We start from the raw sequence: 17,011 nt of genomic DNA on the forward strand, positions 1-17,011 counted from the left end.
GCTATCATTGGTACAAACCAATGATAGGCAGCTTATAAAAATCAAATATATAACAAATGAAACAGAGAAAGCAGCTAAGAGCCTGCAGTAGGTGAGCCAGAAACAACAATTTCTTTCCAAATGCATGATCGTCTGTCAGCACTGGCCCAGAAGAGGGAGACTGACATTTTATCCTCAACAAGCCAGGGAGATGGTTATACTTAGTGCAGTGCTAAGCACTCAACTGGACAGTTAATTTTTTACAAGTTTTAAATGTGAACCTATTGATCCAGTTTCTGATTTTTGTTGTTACAGGAATAAGTTCTTCAGTAGTGATTTCTGAGATTTTGGTACACGTATCACCTGAGCAGTGTACAGCTGTACTCAGTGTATATTGTTTTACCTCTCACTCCCCTCTTACCCTGTTTCCTTGAGATATTTACCCCTATCTTTTTCACATCCTTTTTTTCTATGCAATTTTATTATTTCTATGAGATATCCTATTGAGATGTTAATTGGTATTGCATTTAAATCTACTTATGCAGAGGGAGAATTTAGTTTTCCTTATTCAAGTTGTCTTTTATTTCTGCCATTAAAGTTTTTATAATTCCATTTATATAGATCTCTTATCAGTCTCACTAAATATTTGGTTTTTGTTGTTGCTATTGAAAAATACACCCTTTTTTCAATATATTTTTGGCATGTAAATTAAAACTATTTTTTTTGCATTTATCTTATAATCTATAACCTTCCTAAAGAAACTAAAATTTTGTTGATTCTCAAATTTTCCAAATATGAATTTCTATTTGAAAAGTGATTTTAAAGATTTATTATAATTTTCTTTGTACTTCTTAGTCCTATTAGCTTGCTAGAAACTTTTATATTACATAGAAATGTTAATGGGAACATTCCTAATTTGTTCTAAGGTTTTTTTTTTGTTTGTTTGAGACAGGGTCTCACTCTGTCACCCAGCTTGGAGTACAGTGGCATGATCTTGACTCACTGCAGCCTTGACCTCTCTGGTTCAAGCAATCCTCCCACCTCAGCCTTCCAAATAGCTGGGACTACAGGAATCCACCACCACTCCCAGCTAATTTTTGTATTTTTTGTAGAGATGGGATTTCACCATGCTGTGTTCTAAGTTCTAAATAGAACAATTCTAAATTTCCTCATTAAAAATAATATAAGCTCTGGTTTGTGGTAAATATTCTTTATTGTGCTAAAAGAAAACTCACTACTATGTAGATCTTTTCTGTGATCAAGAATATCAAACATCATCAAATGTATTTACAGTATCATGGTTTTTCTATACTTCTATATTTTAATAATGATTAATATTAAATGTTTCCCTAATTTTATACTAAGTTTACTATATTTTCCCTGCTATGATTATAAGACTTTAGCATTATTGTTACAAGCAGGATTAACATTTTCCTTTTCTCACTACTGCACTTGACTAGTCTTTAAAAAAGAAAAAGAAGCTGGGCGCGGTGGCTCATGCCTGTAATCCCAGCACTTTGGGAGGCTGAGGTGGGTGGATCACGAGGTCAAGAGATCGAGACCATCCTGGTCAATATGGTGAAACCCCATCTCTACCAAAAATACAAAAAATTAGCTGGGTATGGTGGTGCGTGCCTGTAATCCCAGCTACTCAGGAGGCTGAGGCAGGAGGATTGCCTGAACCCAGGAGGCGGAGGTTGCGGTGAGCCGAGATGGTGCCATTGCACTCCAGCCTGGGTAACAAGAGCGAAACTCCGTCTCAAAAAAAAAAAGAAAAAAAAAAAAAAAAGAAAAGAAAAAGAAAAGTTATTAGTTGGAAGTGTAGAGAAAGGTAAGAATATGTATAGAAGAAAATATAAAGAAGTATAAAGATGTATGTTTAATAAAATAAAAAGTACTCATAATCACTATTGAAGTCAATGCCTCAACTCCAAAATATGTGAACACTGTGATTCTATTATATTTTCTTTCTTTTTTCTTTTGAGACAGAGTCTTGCTCTTTCACCCAGGCTGGAGTGCAGTGGCATGATCTCAGCTTACTGCAACCTCCACCTCACGGGTTCAAGTGAGTCTCGTATCTCAGCCTCCCAAATAACTAGGATTACGGGTGCCTGTCACTATGCCTGGCTAATTTTTTAAGTAGAGTCGGGGTTTTGCCATGTTTGCCAGGCTGGTTTGAACTTCTGACCTCAGGTGATCCGCCTGCCTTAGCCTACCAAAGTGCTGGGATTACAAGCGTGAGTCACCGCACCCGGCCTCTGTTATATTTTCTGAAGCACATACAATTGACTTCAGGTAGACAGCCCAGAATGCCAACTGAGTAACATGAGAAGTTGGCATGAAAATAAAAATTAGCCAAGGCTGAACCAAATGTGGGTCATTCAGAGCTGACTATATTGTCATGCAGTTACACTGCATCTGTCTCTGAGAATCTTCAGTGGCAGATTCCTGAGTTGAAAGACTAAAGCACACACCTCTTTACTAATATTTCATGTCTTAGAATTCCTTTGGCATTTTCCTGCCTCACATACCTGGATTCTTCAGGCTTGAGAGCCGTGCTCTTAAAATCAGGTGTCTTTTCTTCAGAGGTCTTATCCTCCATCTCCTTGGATGTATTTGCCTCACTTTCTACTGGAGTCAAGGTAGTTTGAAAATATCCTTTACCTTCAAAAGTCACAGTTATGTTTGAGATGGTGACATGTTTTGGGGATTCTTTCAACTCACTCTTACTTTTTGTATCTTGTAGACACCCAGGCTTCAGAATGTCTTTTATTTTTTCCTTTAAAAATAAAAAGCAGCAGCAAATCAGGTAACAGAAGAACATCAGCTAATAGATGTTTGTGGAGCAGCATCTAATACAGGCACCATTTCATTCATTGTCACTGAGCCCCTGTAAGTAGTAAGGAGGGAGTGAGGCTTAGAGTGGTATAACGATGGGGAGCGCCCAGGGTGTGCTGGCAGCAGGCTGTGTGGGAGCCAGGGCCTGCCCCACTGCAGCCTGACACATGTTCCCAAGCTCACGTTGTCACCTCACAGAAGACACTTGGCTTCTAATTACAGTATTTCTCTGTGAATTGTCAGTGCAACAAAGGTTTCCTAGAAATGCCACTGATTCCCCAGTCTGAGTTTGCTCTTAATGAGAGCATCTAATAGGTGACAGGGGTTGGGGGCTTATAATATAAAAAAGATTTTTTTAAAATGACTTAGAACTTGTATTTAAAACTTAATACTCTAACCCCTTCCCTCCTAATTTCCCAGTTTCTGTTAATGTACCACCTCTACCAGCTGCTCTCTGATTCCCTCAGAATCACTGAAGCCTCAAGGCCAGTGAGGGTTAGCAGGCCCTAAAGCTGGCTCTCTAATGTTCTTCATGTCTGCACCTTCTTCTTCCACTGCCCCTGCCTAGTCCATTACTTCTTGATACGGTTTTGTCCCTTGAAAATCTCATGTTGAAATGTGACCTCCAATGTTGGAGGTAGGGCTAGTAGGGGGTGTTTAGGTCTTGGGGGCAGATCCCTTGTGAATGGCTTGGTGCTGTCCTCCCCATAATGAGTTCTCACTCTGAGTTGATGTGAGATCTGGTGTTTAAAAGAGGCTAGCACCTCTTTCCTCTTTGTTTTGCTCCCTCTCTTGCCATGTGATGTGCTGGCTCCCCTTCCTTTCTGCCATGATTGTAAGTTCCCTGAGGCCCTCACCAGAGCAGATGCCAGCATTGTGCTTCCTTTACCACCTACAGACCCATGAGCCAATTAACCCTCCTTTCTTTATTGATCGCTCAGCCTCAGATATTTCTTTATAGTAATCCAAGAATGGCCTAATACACCTCTATTACATTTCCTTGGAAATAATGCAATAATTTTCTTCCTTAAAGATAAAACTCCTGACAATAAAAGTGATATATATTTATTATAGCATATTTGGAAAATCATATAAGGAATAATGATAAAGATAGTATATTACTGCTTGCCAAGGTGGGCGGATCACTTGAGGCCAGCAGTTTGAGACCAGCCTGGGCAACATGGAGAAATCCCATCTCTACTAAAAATACAAAAATGAGCTGGGCATAGTGGTGGGCACGTGTAATCCCAGCTACTCAGAAGGCTGAGGTATGAGAATCACTTGAACCTGAGAGGCAGAGATTGCAGTGAGCTGAGCTCTTGCCACTGCACTCCAGCCTGGGCAATGGAGTAAAACTGTCTCAAAATAATAATAATAAATTATTGCTTGTATAATGCCACTGCCCAGAAACAACTACTCCTATGCACATTTTACTCTCATCTTTTTGTCTATTTATTTTGTTTATGTCTACTTTGAGATCATCTTGAAGTTCCATTTCCTTTTTCACTTAACATTTTATTGTAAGCATTTTCCTCCTGTTATTAAAAATTGTGTAGAACTATTTGAATTTTTCCTAATTAAAAATTAGTGTTTTTGTTTTGTTTTGTTTTTGTTTTTTGAGACAGGGTCTCACTCTGCCACCCAGGCTGGAGTGCAATGGTACAATCTCAGCTCACTGCAATCTTTGCCTCCCAGGTTCAAGCAATTCTCCTGCCTCCGCCTCCTAGGTAGCTGGGATTACAGGCCCCCACTAACACGCTGGCTAATTTTTGTGTTTTGTAGAGATAGGATTTTGCCATGCTGGCCAGGCTGGTCTTGAACTCCTGACCTCAGGTGATCCATCTGCCTCAGTCTCCCAAAGTGCTGGGATTACAGGCATGAGCCACCATGCCCAGCCCTGCCATCCATTTTTCTTTTCTTTTTTTTTTGAGACAGGGTGTGACTCTGTCACCCAAGCTGGAGAGCAGTGGCACGATCTCGGCTCACTGCAACCTCTGTCTCCAAAGCTCAAGCAATCGTCCTCCCTCAGCCTCCCTAGTAGCTGGGACTACAGGCACATACTACCATGCCTAGCTAATTTTTGTATTTTTAGTAGAGATGGGGTTTCACCATGATTCCTAGGCTGGTCTTGAACTCCCAGACTCAAGCAATCCACCTGTCTCAGCCTCCCAAAGTGCCGGGATTACAGGTGTGAGCCACTGCACTGGCCTTTTTTCTATTGTAGACCTAGAGGAAGTTTTTCAGCAGTAGTCTTCAGATCTCTTTGCCTATGTTCCATCCTGCATTTGCTTAATCTTTAAAAAATACAGCTTTTTCATTCCCTTACACAGGAGACTTTGGTCACTAAGGTTTGCTCAAATAGTGAAGTTCTCACTTTTAAATTTGACTCTCAAGGTTTTTAAGCAACTTTCCAATCCTATATTCTACTATTCTCCACCTATATTATCCTCCAGCCCAACTAACAAAACATTTTTGGGCATGACTCTCTGGTCTTTTCTAAAGCCACTCAATTTGTTTTTTATTATCCTATTTCCATCCTTATGTTTACCCATCGAAGTTCCATCCCATCCTTCAAGATACTGGATACCGCTATATGTTTTTAAACTGGAAAATAACCGTTTCATTGTATTAATATCCTCATTTTAGAAGTGAGAAAACTGAGGCTCATGGATTCTGTGACTTGGGCAAAGTCACACTAGTAATATGTCGCAGGTTGAGTCTAACTTGGGTCTTCTGATTCTGATTCCAAAGTTATTTTCATTTCTGATACTGGGCTAAGATTGATGTTAAGGGTGATCATTGCCTATTTCAGGAAACATCTTACAACTCCTTTACACAAGGATTCAGAGATCAAATCTCACTATTAAAATTAGGTTACAGTTCCATAGCATTTTGATCATCAATGTCAGCTAACCAAGAACTGTGATCTTGGTAATTACTCTGGTTCTCGATTATTAAGGCATGAAAGTCTTCGGTGACACGTACCTCCTCCTCTTGCTTGGCCCTGATTAAGTCATCATTTTCAAACACGACTGTGACTCCTGAGCATTTTGTAACATCCAAGTTGTCTGTAACTTCTGTGGCTTCTCTGACTTCTGTGACTTCTGTGACAATTCTTACATCTGGGACCTCTGGGACCTCATTTTCTGGAAGATCTGTGACATCTGTGATGTCGGTGATGTCTGTGAATTCCGAGAAATCTATGCTGTCCCTGACATGTACAGGGTCTGTAACTGCCTGCACATATGGGGTCGGGATGGCTGTGAACGCTGTGATATCCATCACGTCCAAGGAGCCTGTGATGTCCGTGCTATTCGTAATTCCTGAGAGACTTGAAATCTCTGACACTTTGGAAACTTTGGCTTTCTCCTGATTCAAGAGGGAGATGAGGGCCACCCACTGAGAAAATAAGGTGTCCTGTTTACATGCAGAGGTGCAGAGCTGTAAGTAGTAGGCTCGACCACTCACCAGCTTTACTTTCAGGCGCATGTTCTCAGCATCATGCACAGAAAGAGTCACAAACTGCAGAGGGAGAAACCTGCAAACAAGCACACATGTAACATCATCTGGAGACCTGATTGTAGGCCTAAATATATATAGTTTTTGGTTTTTGGTTGTTTGTTTTGAGACAAGGTATCACTCTGTTACCTAGGCTGGAGTGCAGTGGTGGTACGATCATGGTTCACTGCAGCCTCGACTTCCCAGGCCCAGCTGATTCTCCCACCTTATCCTCCTGAATAGCTGGGACAATAGGTTTGCACCACCATGCCTGGCTAGTTTTTGTATTTCTTGTAGAGACAAGTCGTACAAGGTAGTTTTGTATTTTTTGTAGAAACAAGGTTCACCATATTGCCCAGGCTGGTCTTGAATGCCTGGGCTCAAGCAATATACCTGCCTTGGCTTCCCAAAGTGCTGGGATTACAGGTAAGAGCCACCATACCCAGCTTCTTTCTTATTTTTTTATAGTAGTTGAAGAATGAGACTCAAGACACCAGACTTGTCTCCCAGATAGGTCTGGGTAGGGGCTTCTGAGGACCATCTCATCTTAATCATATGACAAAGGCTCTGATGTATAAAAACAGAGTGGACTGGGCACGATGGATCATGCCTGTAACCCCAGCACTTTGGGAGGTCAAGGCTAGTGGATCACCTGAGGTCAGAAGTTCAATACTTCTGTGTAAATGTCTGTACCTTCACAATATCAATATGGTGAAACCCTGTCTCTACTAAAAATACAAAAATTAGCCAAGTGTGGTGACATGGGCCTGTAGTCACAGCTTCTTGGGAGGCTGAGACAGGAGAATTGCTCAAACTTGGGAGGTGGAGGTTGCAGTGAGCCCAGATCATGCTACTGCACTCCAGCCTGGGGGTGACAGAGTGAGACTTCATCTCAAAAACAAAACAAAACAAATAAAACACATCAGAATGCCAACTATTTACCATTAGAAAGTGTCCATTTAAATTCATCCTTCAAAGTTGAGACTTAAAGTTAAGCAATTTGCTCAAGATCATAGAGCAAGTTAGTGGCTGAGACAAGACCAGAGTTAATTCTGTTGGAAGCTGGGATGCTGGGGAAGAGGAGGCATGTTCTAGAAAGGCAGTTTATTATGAGTCTTCAGTTCCTGTTAATTAGGTTTAATTTAAAAAAAATTAACTGCCTGTTTGACATGCTTTATCATACATGATTCCCCCTATCTTTAAGGATGCTCCTCTTTGTCATTTGCAGCAGGGAGTGTGAGTGAGATGCTCCTTTAGCACAATCGTCATCAGTGTTTCCATTTTCAGATCCACAAGGGTAACGCACATTTTCTGAGGGATCTTTAACCTCTTCTCTTTACAACTCACCTGGTGAGCACCAGTTTCTCTGCAGGAGGAGATGTCAGGAGACTTTTAAACAGGGGTTCTGTGTCTTTTTGAGCACCAGGTGTCAGATGTGCCAGTAGCATCACATTGGGGATTTTGTGGGTGGAGCTGGAAGAACAGATGCCTACAGTCACCCAGTTGGCTCGGTTATGAAGGTAAATGGATTCACCTCTCCTGTTGACCTGAGTGCAGAAAACAGGAAAAGGCGTTATCTGATGAAATGTGTGGCTTTGACAACCTTGCTTGCCTGAGAAGTGTAAGAGAGGGTAGGAAATAAAGGAGACATGAACCATGGTGTATCTATTCCTTCACTTGGTCATGCTAATTCTTGGAGGTACCACAGGGAGCAGGCACAGTCCCTGACCCGTGGGGATCTACCAGGGACAAACATTAAACAATTTAAGTCTGTAACTAATTATTACTGTAAGAAGTTTTACCAAGTACAAGTTCAGGATGTTATGGGAATATGTAACACAGGACTTGACTTAGAGTAGGGAGATAGGCAGTGATGTTCTGGTAACAGCTAGGTCTTAGAAGGTACAGACATTTACACATAAGTTTATTTAAAATGTTACTGACATAAAAAACAAGTAGCACAAATGTACAAATTATATGCAATATTCTTTAGTCTTTAGTTTAAATTCCATAGAGCCAATTAATAAATTCCACAAACTCTTGCCAAACTCTTCTTATATTTATAACCTCGGAAATATAGACAATAGTAAAATGTAGTAAAAGATTAGGAATGAAGAGTTTTGAATATTTATTGCCCTTATTTTAGATATAATTGTAAGTTTATAAAATTTATTTTTTAAGAATTTAATTTTTTTTTTTGAGACAGTCTCATTCTGTCACCTAGGCTGGAGTGCCGTGGCATGATCTCAGCTCACTACAACCTCTGCCTCCCAGGTTCAAGTGATTCTCTTGCCTCAGCCTCCTGAGTAGCTGGGATTACAGGCATGTGCTACCAAGCCTGGATAATATTTCTATTTTTATGATAGATGGGGTTTCACCATGTTGGCTGGGCTGGTCTTGAACTCCTGACCTCAGGAGGCCCACCTTGGCCTCCCAAAGTACTAGGATTACAGGAGTGAGCCACTGCACCTGGCCTATAATTTAATTTTTAATAATGGCTGTGTTTAAGAACTGACTTACACATTTCCTGAATACTTACCAGTCGACCAGTTCAAGCACACCCCTGGATATGGGGTCATGGAAGTCTCCCCTGAGAAAGAAACTTGTAGCTGATATCTAAACCAAGTGGGCGATAAACTGGCTGGGTGGAGAGGAGAGGTTTGCAGGCAGAGGAACAGCATGTGTAAAAATCTCAAAGTCCAAGAAACTTGGCCAATAAAATCTCTGCCACTTGGTAGAAGAGACTGGAGGATGGGCAGGCAGGAAGGTGAAGGAAGGCAGAGAGGAGCTACACTGTGGTTTCTCCACTGTACGATAACTGGTTCAATTAAAAAACACATCACTTGAAAGAAAGAGGTTGTAGCTCACACTGTCGATAACCTTTTCCAAACTGTGCCCCTCTTCTTCCTGATTAACAGAATCCTGGTTTTGTCCAACATCATGGCTCAGGGATAATGACCTAGCTGAGGGATTAAATCCAGATTAACCTAAGTGGGTAGTGGTGGTCCTATTCTACCTCTTGCCAGTGACTGGTTTCAGCAGGGGCTGTGACCAGTGAGACATAGAGGGGCTCTCCTACAACCCTGAAAAACATTTCTCAGAGCCACCAGGAGACAGAGCCACCAGGATGAGATGAATGTCTTCTACTTCTGGCAGTTGTCCTGTTTGGATGTGGTGCCCTGAGGGGAACTAGCTTCAAGGTGATGAAGCAAAAAGAAAAAACTGGGTCCTCTACGGAGTGAGCTGAAATTCTGGGGTTCATTCACTCTATTTGAGATAATTGTTTCCTTTTTAATTTTTTAAAAAGTATTTATTTGTTTGTTTGTTTTTACAAAGTCTCCTCTTAACTTCCAGGCTGGAGTGCAGTAGCCCCATCCTAGCTCACTGCAGCCTGGAGCTCCTGGGCTCAAGCAATGCTCCTTCCTCAGCCTCTCGTGTGGCTAGGAATATAGGTGTGCAGCACTGCACCTTGCTAATTAAAAAAAAATACTTTTAGAGATGGGGGTCTCACTTGTTACCCAGCCCAGTCTTGAACTTCTGACCTCAAGCAATCCTCGCACCTTGGCCTTCCAAAGTCCTGGGATTACAGGCATAAGCCACTGTATCCAGCCTAATTGTTTTTCTTTTTTCATTTAAACCTGTTCAGTCAGGAATCTTGATAACATGCTGTCAAAGACATGTTAACCAGGGGTTGTGCATCTTGAAGGGTATGACTTATCAAATTATGATAGGGGGCTATGTCTGACCTATCAACTACTGACTACCCTAATGTTGGAAAAGTACTATGTAATTTCATTAGAGTGCACAAAAGGTAACGAACTTGGAAAGGGCACAGGATGAAAGGTGAAGAAATAAAGACATTATTAGTAGGAAAGAAGTATGTAGAAGGTAAAGTACATCAAATCATGACTTGTCACACACATTCTAGGGACATCACTAAAACATTAGATGTTTTGGGAGGTGAAGTGCTCACACTAGTACTCAAGTATTGGTGCAGACAATGTGTTTATGGAAGATGAAGTTTCCTTACCTTTTGAAGAGTCTGTTGTCCTCCCTTGTCACCCCTCTGTGAAATCAGCTGAGCAGCTGCTCAAATGTGTTAAGAGTTAGACATAATAGCTCAGTGTTTAGTGTTAGACTTTGATGCAGCATTTCTAGGAGTTTTAAAGCTATGACCCCTATCATTGAACTCATTTCACCATTTCTTTGTCTGAATATTTTAATGTTGAATGTTTATAGAAAGTTATCATTGCTCCCAAATGCACAGAAATGCAGTTTCATTCATAATGTAGGTACCTTCTTATGAGAAGGAAGCTTTTCTTCCCAACACCGTCTGACAAGTATATTTTACCTTCAGAATTAAGAGTTAAGATTCATTGTAACCCCTATCTGTGTCAGAGATGTTCTTTAGAATGTCTTCTATGCCTAAGAAAGAAGTTACCTGTATGTTTCCCCGTGGCAGGAAATACCAAAAATGGCTTCATGTAATTTTGGGAAGATTATGATAGAATGACAATTATGGTAGAGTTAAGACAGAAGTCCTTCACAAGAGTTTGTTGGGGACATTTGAAATGAATGTCCTTTAACATTATAATTATTTCAGGTTTTTAAAAGTTCCCAAACTGTTCTCTTTAGTAGTATCACACATTCCCTTGGTACATTTAAAACAATTCTCCTCCCATCCTTTTCAGTTTTCTTTGAGAAAATTAATTACTGAAGTTATTGGAACTTAACTCAGGTCTTGAATATGATTTACCTGGATAAAATTGCTCTCTAACATGGGAGGAGATACAAAAGGGGCATACTCTCCTCCATCCAACATATTTTGAAGATGTCCTGGATCATGGGAGTGTGGGGTGCAGAGAGCATCTTGCTTATTGATCCTCATGGTAGGTTTGCTGGTGTTCTTCTTCATTGCACTTGCATATAAAAAAAAAACACTGAGGGAACAGAAATACAATTAATGGATACAGAGAGAATTTAATGTCAGAATTAAGTTGCTTCATCTATTTATTCAGCACACTTTATTAATATCTGTGATATGCTTGACACTGCACCAGGCACTTGTATTAATACATATGTCTCAACAGGACTGTAAGATCCGTGCCCTCCTGAGCTTACACTTTATGGGGAGACAGGTAGTAAGCAAGCCAAAAGAAACTCAAACAAGATGTTGGATGATAGGGACTATCAAGACTTGAAAACAGATACATATAATAAAAAGTGACTGGGATCTGGGGCCGGAGACACTTATTAGGGTATTAAGGAATGGGCTCCCTAGGAGGTCTCTCAATATATTCCCCCACAGACCATTATTTTCTGTCTTCCAAATTAATGGTACTCTCTCCATCATGCAGCATTCTCCAATCCCTTTTTGGAAGTAGGGTGTCAAAGCTGTACTAAACTGAGAACACTTTTCCAGACTATTCACCCATAACTGAGCCTTAGCTCTTAGTTGCATGCTCCTTATGAGACCAAGTCCATGGAAAAATTGTCTTCCACAAAACTGGTCCCTGCTGCCAAGAGGACCACTGCTGTAGGCAGCATCTTAAGTACATTGAGTCCCCAGGAGAGAGAAGGAAGAAAATAAATCTTGGAAAGTAAAGCAAGTGGAAGAAGAAGGAAGAGGGAAAGGAAGGAAAAGAGAAAAGGGCAGGAGAGGGTGTGGCCATGCAGCCAACATGGTTTGTCTATAAGAACCATCAAATCTCACCTCAACTCAGGCCAAGCCACAATCCTCTCTAGGAGATGAAGTTTTTAAAGTCACTTCAGTTTGAGCTTCCTCCTTTTCATGATGAAAGCTTTTGTAAAAGAAACAAAAATAGAAAATCAAATGTATACAGGCTGTACACAATGGCTCACACCTGTAATCCCAGCACTTAGGAAGTTCAAGGCAAGCCCATCACTTGAGCCCAGGAGTTTGAGACCAGCCTAGGCAACATAGCAAGATCTTGTCTCTACAAAAAATACAGAAATTAGCTGGTTGTGTGGTATGTGCCTGTAGTTCCAGCTACTTGGGAGGTTGATGCGGGAGGATTACCTGAGCCTGGTAGGTTGAGGTTACAGTGAGCTATGATCTTGCAACTGCACTCCAGTCTGGGCAACAGAGTAAGACCCTGTCTCAAAAAAAAAAAAAAAAAAAAGCACTAATTTGTATACATAAGAAACTAATTTCAATTCTAAACCTTACTGTTATTTCAAGTGTGAGGTCAATGCCTTAGAAAGAGTTAAAGTTCTTCTAAGTATACTGGATAGGTGAAGCGAAGTCCAAGGCTGCTGTCTATGTCTGAGCTGAGCTGTTGTCAATGATCCTCACCATGGTCTTTTGGTGGAACTAGAAAGTCATGAGTCCATAGCTCATAATTGGCCTGAAACTGCTAAACAGTGAAATCCTGGGCTCCTATGGCCAATGAGGATATTTGATAATGTGGCAAAGGAAGCAGTACAGATTATATTACTGGGGTTGCATTTAATTGCTATTTAAAATGTACTCCTTAATGATTACCTGAAAACCTTTTGTTGTCATCTTCTAGTAAGATTAAGAAAGCTCCTGGTCAGGAGCGGTGGCTCACGCCTATAATCCCAGCACTTTGGGAGGCCAAGGTGGGCAGATCACTTGAGGTCAGGAGTATGAGACCAGCCTGGCTAATATGGTGAAACACCGTCCCTACTACAAATACAAAAATTAGCTGGATGTGGTGGTAGATACCTGTAATCCCACCTACTTGGGAGACTGAGGCAGGAGAATTGTTTGAACCTGGGAGGTGGAGATTGCAGTGAGTAGAGACTGTGCCATTGCACTCCAGCCTGGATAACAAGAGCAAAACTCTGTCTCAAAAAAAAAAAAAAAAAAAAAAAAAAGGAAAAAAAAAAGAAAGCTCCTATATGAAACTTGTAGAGTGTGTGTGAGAGGCTTGGAAGAAGGTCCTAAAGACTAGAGTGGAGCCCTTTAAGAAATACACAGAGGATGATGGCACAGGACCAACAGCTGTGGGAAAATTCCAGTAAGAAAGCATTATTTAGAAGGCTGAGGTGGGCAGATCACCTGAGGTCAGGAGTTTGAGAACAGCCTGGCCAACATGGTGAAACCCTATCTCTACTAAAAAATACAAAACTTAACCAGGCGTGGTAGCATGCATCTATACTACCAGCTTCTCCTAAAGGCCTCTCTAGGAGATCTCTCAAGATATGCCCACTTAGGAGGCTAAGGCAGGAGGATTGCTTGAACCTGGAGGCGGAGCTTGCAGTGAGCTAAGATCATGCCACTGCACTCCAGCCTGGGTGACCAAGCAAGACTCTGTCTCAAACACACACATACACAACACATACACACACCCCAAACAAACAAAAAAACAAAAGAAAGCATTAAGTTATATAATTAGCAGCATGTTTTCTTTCTTAGTGGCACATAAAATATCTTTTTGTTTTTTTGAGACAGAGTCTCTCTCTGTCATCCAGGCTGGACTGCAGTGGCATGATCTCGGCTCACTGCAACCACTGACTCCCTGGTTTAAGTGATTCTCCTGCCTCAGCCTCCCAAGTAGCTAGGATTAGAGGCACAGGCCACCACGCCCAGCTAATTTTTGTATTTTTAGTAGAGATGGCATTTAACCATGTTGGCCAGTGATCCACCCACTTCATGATCCACCTGCCTCGGCCTCCCAGAGTGCTGGGATTACAGGTGTGAGCCACTGCGCCCGGCCAATAATGGTATATATTATAATTAGTCGATCTTAGATTTGAGGAGACACAGCAGTCCACTCTTGTTCATACAGAGTTAAGTGAAAGAGTGCACATTTTGGAAAAACAATTCACTCTGAGAAAATGAAATTCTGGAAAGTCTGTCTACTGTTTGCAGACACTTGCTAATCAGGAGATGCCACATGGCTGCTGGGACTAGGGAAAGGCCCTTTCCAGTGCTGTCATTTATGAGATCACCAGAATTCATTGCATCTGAGAATTCTCCTCCCAGAGAGCAAACAGTGGATGATCTCCCAGGGGAACAGGTGTAGCTGTGGATTCAGGACACAGACAGGGAGGAGGAAGTGAGAGGTAAGGAAGGAATTCAGAGATATTTGCAGCCACAACTGGGTCTCACCTTTGATGTCCTTTTTGAACAAAGTTGAGGTTAGCTGAGGAGCAAAAAGTGTTAACAGGCTCTTTTATCAACTTTGCTGTGATGTTCTAAACATTTGTTCTGAAATTATTTTTACACTTTTGGATTATGTGTATAGCTGGTAAGTGTATGCTAAATTTTGACTAGTTTTGTTGTAACTGTAATTTGAGATATCTGCACACTACACTCCTCACCCCTCTAACATCTCTACTAAATATACAAAAACTAACCAGGTCTGGTGATGCATGCCTGTAATCCCAGCTACTTGGGAGGCTGAGGCAGAAGGATCGCTTGAACTCAGAGGCAGAGGTTGCAGTGAGCCAAGATTGTGCCACTGCACTCTAGCCTGGGTAACAGAGCAAGATTTCATCTTTAGGGGGAGAAACATTAGTCCAGGCTCTTAAAACAGAGGGATGGTTCTGCGAAGTCATCATTTTGACCACCACCACCACACACACACACACGCACACACACACCCCTACACACACACACACATACACACCCACCATCGTATATTTTACCAATGGCAAAGTAAATTATTTACTAATTTCACTTTTTTTTCCTCTACAGGGTCTTGCTCTGTCACCCAGGCTGGAATGCAGTGGAGTGATGTGATCTTGGCTCACTGCAGCCTCAACTTCCTGGGCTCAAGTGATCCTCCCACCTCAACCTCCTGAGTAGCTGGGACCACAGGCGTGCACCATCATGCCTGGCTAATTTTTGTATTTTTTGTAGAGTTGGGATTTCACCATGTTGCCCAGGTGGGTCTCAAACTCCTGAGCTTAATCAATCTGCCCACCTCGGCCTCTCAAAGTGCTAGGATTATAGGTGTGAGCCACTGTGCCTGGCCTTAGGTTCACTCTGAATAGCTGGAGACAGTATTTAAGTTTTGGTATATGTCTTTACAGTTCCTTCCTTCCTTCTTTCCTTCCTTCCTTCCTTCCCTGCCTCCCTCCCTCCCTCCCTCCTTTCTTTCTTCTTCTTTCTCTCTCTCCCTCTTTCCTTCCTTCTTTCTCTTTCTTTTCCTTTCTTTCTTTCTTTCTCTTTCTCTCTTTCCTTCCTTCTTTCTTTTTTTTTTTGAGTCTGATATATTTTTTTTTTGAGACAGAGTTTTGCTCTTGTTACCCAGGCTGGAGTGCAATGGCACCATCTTGGCTCACTGCAACCTCTGCCTCCTGGGTTCAGGCTATTCTCCTGTCTCAGCCTCCTGAGTAGCTGAGATTACAGGCACGTGCCACCATGCCCAGCTAATTTTTTAAATTTATTTTATTTTTAGTAGAGACGGGGTTTCACCATGTTGACCAGGATGGTCTCGATCTCTTGACCTCGTGATCCACCCACCTCGGCCTCCCAAAGTGCTGGGATTACAGGCTTGAGCCACCGTGCCCAGCCAAGTCTGATCTTATTTATTTGTTACTCAAAAAATCTTATTTCTGACTGGATTCAGACTTAGAAGTAGAAGCTCGCAAAGACAGAAGTCTGTGTCTCTTCGGAATTTGTTCCTGGGCTTCTCTTTAGCCTCCTTCATTCTCTTGGCCAAAAGTTTAGCATATTCTGCAGCCTCTTCCTTATTTTTCTTAGTACGCTGCTTCTTCAGAGCAATACACTGCTGTTTGTGCTGCAGGGCACATGGAGTAACAAGATGCTGAATCTTGGGTGCTTTAGTACTAGGTTTCTTACCTTCTTTGTTTAAGGGCTTTCTTACAATGTACTGGCGGACATCATCTTCTTTAGAGAGATTGAAAAGTTTTCGGATTCTGCTAGCTCTTTTGGGCCCGAGGCAATGAGGCACGGTGGTATCAGTTAGTCCAGAAATATCCTTCTCTCCTTTTTTTTTTTTTTTTTTTTTTTTTTTTTTTTTAACAATAATCAAGTTGAGAATGCTCAGATTAGCATCCACAATGCAACCATGAACTGATTTTCTCTTTCTTTCTCCTGTTCTCCTTGGTCTGTAACAGGAATGCCCCTTAGTAGCAGGTGGGCCTGGCCATGGGTCAAGACACCCTACTTCATGGGGAAACTTTGTTTGTCATTCGGACCACATAACCCTTCCATTCTTTACCCAGAGTGTCAGCAGCAACATCTGTCGCCATACGCTTCTCATATAAAGTACGAAGTTTGCGTTTATTGTCCACTTCAATGAGTTTCTGGCAGCCAGTGGCTGGGAAGGAGATGTTCAGCTTCATCTTGAAGCAGCTATATGCCTTTGGGGCACCACAGAAAAGAGCGCTTCTTTCTTCTTTCATTTTTTTTTTGTTTATTTTTGGAGTCTTTTTTTTTGAGATAAGGTCTCTGTCACACAGGTTGGAGTGCAGTGTTGTAATCATGGCTCACTGCAGCCTCAATCTCCCCATTCCAAATGATCCTCCCACATCAGCTTCCTGGGTAGTTGGTATTACAGGTACATGCAACCACGCCCAGCTAATTTTTACTTTTTTTTTTTTTTTTTTTTTTTTTGAAATTGGCTCTTCCTGTGTTGCCCAGGTTGGTCTCAAACTCCTGGGCTCAAGTGATCCACCTACTTTGGCTTCCCAAAGTGCTTGGATTACAGGCATGAGCCACTGTGCTTGGCCTACTTAA

The 17,011-nt window shown here is 41.6% G+C and overlaps 1 protein-coding gene and 1 pseudogene across 2 annotated transcripts in view; both read right to left on the minus strand.

Moving 5' to 3' along the window:
• The window catches only part of GARIN2 (golgi associated RAB2 interactor family member 2), a 35,304-nt gene extending 23,190 nt beyond the window's left edge, over positions 1-12,114 (minus strand). Inside the window, exons 1-5 of one of the 2 annotated variants that reach the window (XM_074393106.1) lie at positions 12,029-12,114; positions 11,072-11,255; positions 7,663-7,862; positions 5,803-6,355; positions 2,511-2,758 (exon numbers count right to left, since the gene is read on the minus strand). In XM_074393106.1, coding sequence (XP_074249207.1) covers positions 2,511-2,758; positions 5,803-6,355; positions 7,663-7,862; positions 11,072-11,230 — 1,160 coding nt within the window. In that variant the 5' untranslated portion in view covers positions 11,231-11,255; positions 12,029-12,114. Of the gene's footprint in view, positions 1-2,510; positions 2,759-5,802; positions 6,356-7,662; positions 9,185-11,071; positions 11,256-12,028 lie in introns of those variants that run through there. The other variant, XM_074393105.1, reaches the window with a different exon arrangement.
• Positions 12,115-15,858: 3,744 nt separating this feature from the next.
• LOC101036495 (small ribosomal subunit protein eS6-like) lies at positions 15,859-16,877 on the minus strand (annotated as a pseudogene).
• Between the last annotated feature and the right edge of the window lie 134 nt (positions 16,878-17,011).

Source organism: Saimiri boliviensis, chromosome 2 (genome assembly GCF_048565385.1).
Source record: "Saimiri boliviensis isolate mSaiBol1 chromosome 2, mSaiBol1.pri, whole genome shotgun sequence".
Taxonomy (NCBI): Eukaryota; Metazoa; Chordata; class Mammalia; order Primates; family Cebidae; genus Saimiri; species Saimiri boliviensis.